The sequence below is a fragment of the Sinocyclocheilus rhinocerous genome, unplaced genomic scaffold (genome assembly GCF_001515625.1).
Source record: "Sinocyclocheilus rhinocerous isolate Xijiao unplaced genomic scaffold, SAMN03320098_v1.1 scaffold885, whole genome shotgun sequence".
NCBI classification, from domain to species: Eukaryota; Metazoa; Chordata; class Actinopteri; order Cypriniformes; family Cyprinidae; genus Sinocyclocheilus; species Sinocyclocheilus rhinocerous.
The window spans coordinates 336,086-347,273 of record NW_015630040.1 but is presented as its reverse complement, the minus strand read 5'-3'; the positions used below and the strand labels follow the sequence as shown (position 1 = coordinate 347,273).

Below are 11,188 nucleotides of genomic sequence, written 5' to 3'. Positions count from 1 at the left end.
TGAATGCGAGTCTGAGCGCGTTGACGCAGGCAGGAAGATCCGCACAGAGTCAGACACACGGGCAGTAATGAATGGAGCCTGACCCGCAGGCGGCTGGATATTGACGATAAACGTGTCTTGAGCCCTAGCGACTGGCCGTGGGGGGTTTTCCTGTTGAAAGGTTTCGTTAGTAGCGCTAGGGTGAGTCGATGCTTTTAAATGTCACGGTTTCACTGTTAGCCTGTTAGCAGTGCGGATATGCCGTGACTAAAAACTAGGACTTCAGCTCGCTAACAGCAACTGCAGACACTCATATATAGAGGTACACCTACGGTGAGCTCACAAATGTGTCGTTGGATTATATCTGTGGTTATTTCATCGCTGTAATATGAAGAAAACGAGGGAATTGTGAGCTAGCTGTGGCTAACCGCCGTTAGCACTCTCGCTTATAAAATACATAGTGAGGCGAGCGCTCAATTTCACACACATTTCTATTCATTTTTAGTTGTTGAACAAAGTTTTTTTTATGTGAGCCGCTTTCTTATATTTGTGTAAATGTCATAAAAGTCAGTATTAGGTGTGTTTAAACGCATGACAGCAGCGGTCCAGTCTGACCGTCTTAAATGTAACAGCTGGTCTATTTACATGTAGAACTGTACACTTGGAGCTGTTTGTTTAGTAGGTGTGATAGATGTGTGTTAGCGTGTAGCTGGAGTTGATATGAATGGCTGATTGTGTATCATTAGTGCCTGCGTGGACAGGATGTGCTGCAGGCTATGAGGCACCCAGTCTCATGATGAATGTGCACTTGCTCACCTGCGTGTGTCTGATAAGGAGATGCATGTCTTCAGACCGATCACTTGACGAAAGGTCAGAGATCTGCAGTGATCTAGGCTGGTGTGTGACTCAGGGCTTCTTGCATGGATAATACACATTTTGTGTGTGACTGCTCTTCTCTGTTAGAGGTTCATGTTAGAAGAGCACTGTGCTCCTCATGGGAGGCGTGAGATCTCTGGAGTCCTGTGCTTCTGCACTGTATGGACCCTTTTGACATTTTCAGGGTTCTCGGAAGCAGAAATCATCATAGTTGCGTAAACTTCTATAGTGGTGAACGGCAGCTACAACAGATATCATTGTTACATTCCCATGTACTCCAATAGCAAAAGAAAGAAAAAAACAAGATAGTGTTTCTATGACTTTCTAAAAGGAAAAATTAGAGAGAGATTGATTACAGTTGACAGAAGAGAGAATGATTTTGCTGTCACTCCCTCGGGCGTTGTATAAGAAGCACTAATGCAGCAGTGTTAACTAGTTTACTGTCAGGTTTCAGTGTTTTTAAAGAAATTAATGTTTTATTTAGCAAGGATCATTTAATTGACTTTTTTTTTTTTTTATTGTTACAAAATTTCTATTTCAATTAAATGCTGTTCTTTTGTACTTTCTGTTTAGCAAATAATCTTCAATAAATGTGTCACGGTTTCCATAAAAACAAGCAGCCCAACTGTTTCAGCTTTGATAATAACAAGAAATTCTTAATAATAATTAAGAATTTAGAATAAGAATTTCTCGAGCAGCAAGTTGAGTAATGATGCTGAAGATTCAGCTTTGACATCACAGGAATAAATTACTTTGTAAAATATATTGAAGTAGATATATTGAAACAGCTTGGACTTAATATTGGCAGTCTTGGAATACCACTTGACCAAACCTATTCGACAAGCGGAACTGCAATAATAGCTGAAAATTATACAGCTATAATGAAACACCATGATGGATAACTTGACCTTGGTGGCGTATTTAAATAAACAGAATTTGCAACATTCAGTGCATCACACAAAACCCATTTATATGTTTTCAAGGCATGAAAGTGCATGCACATAATCCACGGATATAAGATTTAGTGGTCTGAAACTCTCAAACGGACTCCATCAGAACATCCTTAATATTGATCCCTGGATGAGCACTTGTCATGTGACTCCAGTCTAAAGAAATGTATGTTTTTGCTCTTCACTAAGGCACCAGAGAGAATCAATGCAGATCAATATAGCATTAGGGGGAGAAAAAAAATACAAACTTCGCATTGTGATTTTTGTCTCATGTAATGTTCTATAATCAAAGCTATGTATTTTGTGGATGTCTGCCAAAAGTCTGCCTTTATGCCATTGTCATGAGTGGGCTGATCCCACATACTAGATGTAAGAGTGCAGAGCACAGTAGTAAATGTGTATGTGTGTTTAGTAGAATTCTTTGGAGTGGCAGCGCTCTCAAACACAGATAAGCCCCAGGCTGAGATCAGGAAGTGGTGAGAGAGTGTTGAGCTGTGTTTGCCAGGGCTCAGTACCGCAGTGTGTTTGAGCCGAGATTCTGCTGCTTCTCTTTCACTTTAATTTAGACCCTGAGATCCGTCGGGAATGTTGCATGTGTTTGAGGCCGTTCATATTGATTGCTGGCATTTGTTGTATTTTTGTTGAGTTTTTCCTTTTGTGAGCAGTGGAACTAAAGGTTTTGAAGTTTGCCATCTTTGGGTTTATGTTTAAATAGGTCTTTAATTTATACCGAAATGTAGTTATGGCCTCTGTTTGTTGTTATAAGACAGATTGTCAGTGTAATTTTTCCTTGAACATGAAGCATTTAGAGTAAGATTCATCACAGTAATAATGTGTTTGTATACTTTGACAAATTCATGTTTTATACGCTACCGTTCAGAAGTTTGGGGTCAGTAAGATTTTTTTTTTATTTAGCAAGGACGCATTAAATTGGAAAAATGTGACCGTAAACACTTATACATTGTTACAAAACATATATTTAAAAGAAATGCTGTCATTTTGAACTTACTATTCATCAAAGAATCCTGAAAAAAAAATGTATCATGATTTCCACAAAAATATTAACAGCACAAAATTCAGCTTTGCCATCACAGGAATAAATTACATTTTAAAATATTTTAAAATAGAAAACTCTGTTACTTTAAATAATATTAATAATATTTAACATTATTAAAGTTCTTTACTGTATTTTTGATCAAATAAAATTATAGACTTTTTAAAAAAAACATTAAAACAAAAATCTTTCTTACCCCAAACTTTTGGACTGTAGTGTATGTACTAGGTTCAGTGACAAATAAATGTCCATGATAAAGAAAAGGAAAAATCTAGTTTAAAACACATGTGCCAGTTTATTAAAAATGTACTCTTTGTATTCACTTTATCATTTTCTTGTTTTTCTCACACCACATGACATTATTTGTAATATTTTCCAAATATAAATAAATGAAAAAAATAGTACTGATAAAAAATTATGCCAAACTATTTAATCAGGTTTTCTTTTCAAGAGGTTCTTTTTTTTATGCTTTTTCTTCATTATGATATCAGGACAGCTTTATCACCCTGATGTTTTTTAGTTATTTCCCCCACAAAAATATCAAAGGGAATTTTAATCCAAAAGTTAAAAACATGCTCATATTTAGGTGTATTCAAATGATTGTATGTATGAATTGTATTTTGAATGTGTTTTTGAATAAACAAACAGATCTAGAATGCTTTGACCCACCTAGTTTTGCTGGAATTATTGATGTGCCTGAAGCTTTGTGTTCTTATTGTCTTTTTTCTGCCTTAGGGAGTTCAAGATTGTGCTGAGATGCCACAGAAACCAGACTCGCCCAGACAGTAGCAGACTAGACACACCTGAGCAGACAGGTGGCAGCCCCACCCTCTACACAGCACCAGGCTGGACTCCAAATCATATATTAGGAGAATTTGAGTTGGCGTGCATGAGAGATTGTCACGTTAAACACGAGCAGCACTAACGCAGACACAACCTGGAGCATCTTATATAACTGAGAAAGCTCTCCTGCATCAGTGAGTGCTCTTATGTGAAGTGCTCTAATTTTATTCTACCCGTCAGTGTCATGTCTGTCCATTTTGACTCACAGCAGTCATACAGTACAATATAAATCTCAGTGATGGCTCATCATAGATCTATTGAATAAAAAATTGTGCATTAAAGGAATAGTTCACCCAAAAATAAAAATTTACTGAATATTTGCTCTTAGCCCATCCAAGATGTAGATGAGTTTGTTTCTTCATTGGAGAAATTTAGCATTGCATCACTTGCTCACCAATGGATCCCTCTGCAGTGAAACACTGCAAAACATCACAATAATCCACAAATAATTCACACAACTCCAGACCATCAGTTGAGATCTTAAGGGAAAAAGTGTGTGTTTGTAATAAACAAAACCATTATTAAGATGTTTTAATGTTAAACCATAGCTTCTGGCCAAAATACCAGTCCATAATCCATAATAACGCTTCCTCCAGTGAAAAGGTCCATCCCTTGTTGTCCTTTCACATCAAAATTCACTGACATATTTGTTTACAATAGGGATGGAACGATTACCGGTTTGACGATCAATCATGATAAAATTCCCCACAGTTACCATTTCATATTTTAATTATCATTAAAACCGTATTTGATTACCATGATTTGAACAACGGGGGATAAATGCTGCCCCGCATAAAGCTAAGTTTTAAAGGGGTCATATGTTGCGATTTCAATTTTTCCTTTCTCTTTGGAGTGTTACAAGCTCTTGGTGCATAAAGAAGATCTGTAAAGTTGCAAAGACTAAAGTCTCAAACCCAAAGAGATATTCTTTATAAAAGTTAAGAGTCAGCCACGCCTACCTAAAACGGCTCATTCTAACACGCCCCCCACATGTCTACATCACTATGTGGGAAGATTTGCATTAACGCCACCCAAATGTTCACGCAAAGAAAGAAGGCGTAACTTTTATTCTGGCTGTAGTATTTGCTGCCGCCATGTGAACAGTGTTGGGGAAAGTTACTTTTAAAAGTAATGCATTACAATATTGCGTTACTCCATAAAAAAGTAACTAATTACAATACTTAGTTACTTTGTTTAACATTTAATTATTGCAGGTTTGCATCATATTCTGAGTTGCATTATTTTTATTTATTTTGAGGAATACTGAATCTGTGTATTTTTGTTTTTGTTTTTTGTGAGTGAGCTGAATTAATGCATATTCATATTTTTTTATGTCATGAAGAAGCTGTGTGTTTCGTTGTGAAAGCGAAACTACTTTGTTTAGTCTTCCAAAAGAGGACACGACTATAAATCAGTGGTTAAGTTGTATTTACAACACTGTTCCAGAACAGTTTAACCCAAATATTCCAATGTGTGCAGCACATTTTATGGAGGACTGTTTCCTGATCCTGGTAGAGTAGACTACAATGCCGGCTTGGTTTCCGAGTTGGGGGCGTGTCAGTGAGATACATGGCGGAATCGATGGATGCAACGTCTGTTGTTGATGGTAAATTTTTGTTGAAATTGATAGTTGAGTTGCCCTATAAACTTAAATTGGTGATGTTCTTGTTATATGCGCATATGGGGCCGTTCACATGTCGCGCCTAAAACGTGTGGAAAACGCTAGCCGTGCCGCTTTCTCCTTTCCAAAGCGCTCGGTAGCTTGCGTTGCTAAGCAACCATGATCTGCGCTTTCCATGATGACGCGTTTCAGCAAAGGATAAATGGATTTCCAGCACTGAAAATCGTTTGCAGTAGCTCTGCTACTAAATTTACACAATTTATTTAAAAATGGCTATCCCTGTACAGCTATGATTAGCTGTTCCTCCATCTTGGCTGAGCTTTCAATGTTGTTATAGAAAGGGTGAAGGTGATTGATTGGTTCTTGTCACATGACCTGCGGTGCGCTTGCGGCATTCTGAAAAGTTGAGATGTTTTTATCTCGCTGCGGTGCGGACGCGCCTGGAGCAGAGGTGGGTGGACTTGAGAACGGCGCAGCTGGCGGGCTTGCGGCAACCACATGGGACGACCCCGGGCTGGACAGCGCTTCGTCCACGGTGAAAGCCGATCCGGTGATACACAGCGCGAAGTTGATGTATTCCCTCAGCGACCAGCACGGATCAGCTTTAGGCATGACGAAGCGGATATCGTGCTCTTTTGAAAGGCCAAACAAAGTAGTTTGGCCTTCACAAAGAAACACACAGCGTCTCGACATGGCGGCAGCAACAATACTACAGCGAGACTGTAACACTTCAAAGAGAAAGGAAAAATTGAAATCGCATCATATGACCCCTTTAAACATTTGTAACATCCCAGGCATACCTATATACATACGGAATGCCGCACCAAACAAATTCGTAAGGGGAAAAATGTAAACAATAAACCAACTCTATAGCAGATTCTAAGTGATCAAGGGCTTAGGACATTCCGATTGAGCCCATTCCAAGGGTTCCACCAGTAGTGGGCATGCAACGGCTTTAATTGAACATTTCGTACATGCTATTAGATAAACTGTTGTCAGTCATGCTGTCATTTAAAATCCGGACATCATTATGTGTCTGTACTTTTAGAACATATCCAGCACATTTTAACAATACCGTAATAATACTGATAACATGATAATGATAATTTGATAATAATAATTTAGGTCACTATAATCGTGATAAGAAATGTTCATACCGTTACATCTCTAGTTTACAACTGTTTTGGACTGTTTTCACTTGTAAACGGTACTTGATCTTTGCATATTTCTCTCCTGATTCAAACAAAACAACTTTTTCACAAGAGAACGCAATATTATGGATAGAGGACTCGTATTTTAGATTTAATTGATGCACTGGATAGGTGTGGATTACTTGTGGATTATTGTGATGTTTTTATCAGCTGTTTGGACTCTCATTCTGAAGGCGCCCATTCACTGCAGAGGATCCATTGCTGAGCAAGTGATGTAATGCAAAATTTCTCCAAATCTGTTCCAAAAAAGAAACTCATCATCTGAGGCTGAATAAATTTTCAGCAAATTTTCAGCTCTTCCTTTAAAATGACAAACACTCTCGCTCTTCTCACAGGAAGTGTCGTCGTCCTCACTCATTCACATTCTGGTGGTTCGACCCGCTCCTGTCCTGCCTGACCGGTGGTGGTGTTGGTCAGACAGCAGGCAGTGCCATGCCCCAGGCGTAAGTGCGTGTCTCCTGGCAGACTCGGGAGTGGTGGGCCGCTGGTTGGGGTCTGGCTGCAGGAGGTGATGAAGCTGAAGCAGCGTGTGGTGGTGCTGTGCGCTGTGCTCTTTCTCCTCGGCCTGGCCAAGGTCTTCCTGCTGGATGGAGGGGAGGGATCGGCCGCCGGCCGCCGTGACCTCCGGGACTTCCGCAAGATGGAGGCCAGCCTGGCCCTGGCCAAAGAAGCTCGCCTCACGCACACCTTGCAGTCGCCCTGGGAAGTGGCCGCCCAGTGGGTGGGTCCCCGGGAGGTGTACCCAGACGAAACGCCTGAGCTAGCAGCCGTGCTGAACGCCCTGGCCACCACTCGTGTAGAGAGGGCCGACGTGGGCTATAAAGGCACCCAGCTGAAAGCCCTGCTGGTGCTCGACGGAGGACAGAAAGTGGTATTCAAACCCAAGAGGTGAGGACAGGGATGATTAAGATGGAGAATGAAAGAGAGAGAAAGTAATGAGAATGTGAATGAGGTTAAAATGAAAGGAGTGAGTGATTTAGAGAGAGGGAGAGTGAGGGGAAGAGTGAGTGAGTGAATTAGAGAATGAAGAAGCCGGTGAGTGAAATAGAAAAAGAAATGAATGAATAAGAGATGTAATAACAATCATTTTTATTTATCCAGCGCCTTTCAGAGATCGCAATGCATCACAATGTGTAGCAAAGAGCAAGCGTAACAACAGTAGTAACAGAATAAAAAAACTAAACTAAAATACAGACAGGACGCAATAGAAATTGACACAAACTATTCATAACAAAACAAATGCCAGCCATGAACTAACAATGAACAAGTTCTGTGGTGTATACAACTGTGTATAATTGTTTTTTTACATTTCAAGTTGTTAATTCAAATGAATCAGTATGTTTATGAATTAACATTAACCTATATTAAGAAATGTTGTAGAAGATGTTTAATGCATTAGGTGTCATGAAATAATACTAATGTGAACAAATTGAACCTAATTGTAAAGTGTCACCAGAATATTTCTGGAATAAAATAGTGCACTTAGGACACAAATCTGATCTGTCATTATTTCAGGTGAATTCAGCTGCTCTTATCTGATTCTATTAGAGTTATCATTGATCTACAGGGACTCTAGATAAGTGAGGAAGCTCTCCTTGTGTCCTTAATCTCTAAGGTCATTGATCAAACACACCTTATCTCAGATGATTTCACTTCCAGACTGAACTTTTACAATCCATCTGCTCTGAACATTTTGGTTCCAAACATCAGAATCGGGCGTGTCACATTAAGTCGTGTACCATTCTAAATGGAATGTGGGATATCTTCCAAATAGGAGGTTAGAAAGTCAGACGTTTTGAGTGGAATGCAGTGTTAGTGTTTAATGCTTGAGGTTTGCACTTCACAAAAGCAAGATTGAGAAATAAAGTAAAACATAAGGCTATTTTTTTATTAAGCTGTTTTTTTTTAAATAAGCTGTAGTGTCAGAAGTTTCAAAATGACATGAAATGTACAATGCACATTTACCTACGTAAAAAAGTGTTGCAATACTCTCAACCTCAATAACTTCAGTAAATTCTGGATAGAAAAATGTTATTTCAGGTTTCCAAGCAGTGAATTTGGCTTGGCCACAGTATTCATGTTTTCTGTGGGTGTAATAGTCACTTTATTATGTGTGGTTTTATATAGAGAATTTTATATGAGCTACCGAACAGTCTGTTGAAAAATGGGTCTCGTATTAAAGGGGACATAATACACAGAGTTTCTGCCAATCTCATGTTAATCTTGAGTACATATAGAGTAGTACTGCATCCTTCATATCTCCGAAGAGTCTTTAGTTTTATTAGATTTATAAAAGACAGATACAGCTTTATGCTTCTCTCTGAAAACAGTCGAGCTTCTGGAGGCGTGCCGTGGGCGGAGCTAAAGACTCACAAGCATGCAAAGCTTTTACGTAGCGATCGTCTGCAAGCTGAGACATCGACATAAATAAAACAGGAATAAAAACGTAATTGACTTAAATTTTATATAATTTATTTCTAAAACTTTCATCACCAAAAGGCTGAGAACAAACAAACACACTTGCACAACTCTATTGCTGCAGCACGTTGATGGGTGCGCTCTCGCTCCGGTTGATGTGTGCGTGCGCTTTTCCCCTTGTCCATACAAGGAATTCTGCCCTTTATGACTTCATACAGGGCCATACTCGGGGAAAAAAAAATTCCGAAACTTATACAATCCCTGAAGGAGTGTATTTGGCACAGAAATATTCCATCATACGTTCAACTCGTTTTTTGAAACTTTGGCCATGTTTAACATGAGAATCCAACTGTGTAAATAAGTCAGAATGAATGAAATAGCATTAGACCTTGTGTGTGTTGGATACTGACAAGGTATCAGGTCTGGTTTATATTGGATGACACAAATAATTTTATATTTGCTCACTAAATCCTGCTGTTTAAGGAACAAGGAAGCAGTACGGGAGTGTGTGTGCATTTATGTTAGGCGTGGATTGACTAGTTAAGCTAATTACTCTAATACAGTGTCCACACTAATTGTGAAAATGCTGTGTGACACCACACAATCACAGCCAGTCAGAACATATCTGATGTTCAACATACTGTAATTTGGACCAATGAAAATTCACTTTAGGTCTGTACACAAAATGCGACACCACAGAAACTAAGACAATTTGTGAACAAGAGAAAGCTTTAATTGCATACGCACTATGTTTTGCCTGAATTAATTCGGACATGGATAACAGAATGTTTTTGTTTTCGTCTTTGTGTCATCTTTTGCTTTTCTCTCAATTACCGCCCGCCTTATGTCTGTATCTTCTTTTTTGTGTCATTATTAGGTACCCTAGAGATTATGTGGTTGAAGGAGAGCCATACGCAGGGTACGATCGGCATAATGCAGAAATCGCTGCTTTCCACTTGGACAGGTAATAATGTGCACATACAGACGCTAGGGCTGCACGTTATAACAAATAACTCAATAGTGCATTTCTCCAACTGTGGGCAGTGTTTTAGGGTAATAATTACCTTGTTTTACATTTATATTTCGTTAGTATACTTGTTTATTATTAGGTGAAAAAAGCAGGATCCGCATTCCAGGGCTCTACGCTTACTTTTCTTTTTAGGAGCGCTTGTGCTTTTTTTCGGCATTTTTCTAACTTTATTAAAAGTATGTCATCTTTTATGTCAAATTCAAAAAAATATATTTATAAGCTTTTTAACATTTCTAATTAAAACAACAAAATAAAAACAAGTAGAATAAGAAGTATAATAAGAATAAGTTACCAATCAAGTGAAATCAGTATTTAAGAAATAAATTTGTACTACAGAGATGACACAGAAAAACACACAAGTGGCTTGTAGGTGTATTTTCAGATGTTTAATGAGGCTCAGAGGTTGCATGAGTGCAATTAAATTCATAAATTCATGTTGAGGTTAATGTTTTATAATATAGAAATATTCAATGATTTAAATAACAGAAAAGATACATTAAAAATTAAACTTAAACTGCCAGCAGGTGGCGGCAAGTCACTGATTTTATCACTGAATCATTCATTCAATTGATTCGTTCCAACGGCTGATTCATTCAGGAACGAAGTACGTGACTGTCTTTATGAATTGGTAATTGAATCATTGACTCACTAGATTAGTTTAAAAACGCAGTTCATTCGTAAACGAAACGCTGTGTTTGAATGGAGATGCGCAGCGGCTCAGCTGTTACTTTTTTTAAACTATTTTCATTGACGAAATAGAGCAAAATAAGGCAATTGTGTTGTTGTCGGACAATATAAGTCACTTAATATTCACTTCTTGTTTAATGAACTGTTATTTCCACTTTCTAAACCCTGTTCCTTGTTGTATAAAGTAGCAACTCCAGCAGCATTTCCAACATCCCTCTCTCTTCGTCCCGCTGTGTGTCCTTGTTACAAAGTTTCAATTCCTTTTAATGAACTGTTGTATTAAATCAATATCACATTTGCAAACTCCCTTAATAATCATTAAAATCTGTCACTCATCTTAGTTCATCGCAATCTCACAAAACTCCATTATAATCAACGAAGCTCCTTACACTGCACATGAATCTCTTATTTACACTCTGTCTACACTTTGTTTGTTATAATGAGAGGATACGTCTGTGATGCATTACTCAACGCTGCAGAAACACGTAGGCTACGTTAGAACCTTTGAAGCTCCCTCAG

At 38.5% G+C, this 11,188-nt stretch overlaps 1 protein-coding gene across 4 annotated transcripts in view; it reads left to right on the top strand.

The window, feature by feature from the left end:
- Positions 1-11,188, top strand: part of LOC107739853 (glycosaminoglycan xylosylkinase-like) — a 35,660-nt gene continuing 24,472 nt past the window's right edge. For 3 of the 4 annotated variants that reach the window (XM_016552065.1, XM_016552066.1, XM_016552064.1), the window contains exons 1-4: positions 1-180; positions 3,595-3,836; positions 6,870-7,422; positions 9,830-9,916. In XM_016552065.1, the coding sequence (XP_016407551.1) occupies positions 7,046-7,422; positions 9,830-9,916 (464 nt within the window). In that variant the 5' untranslated portion in view covers positions 1-180; positions 3,595-3,836; positions 6,870-7,045. The other variant, XM_016552068.1, reaches the window with a different exon arrangement.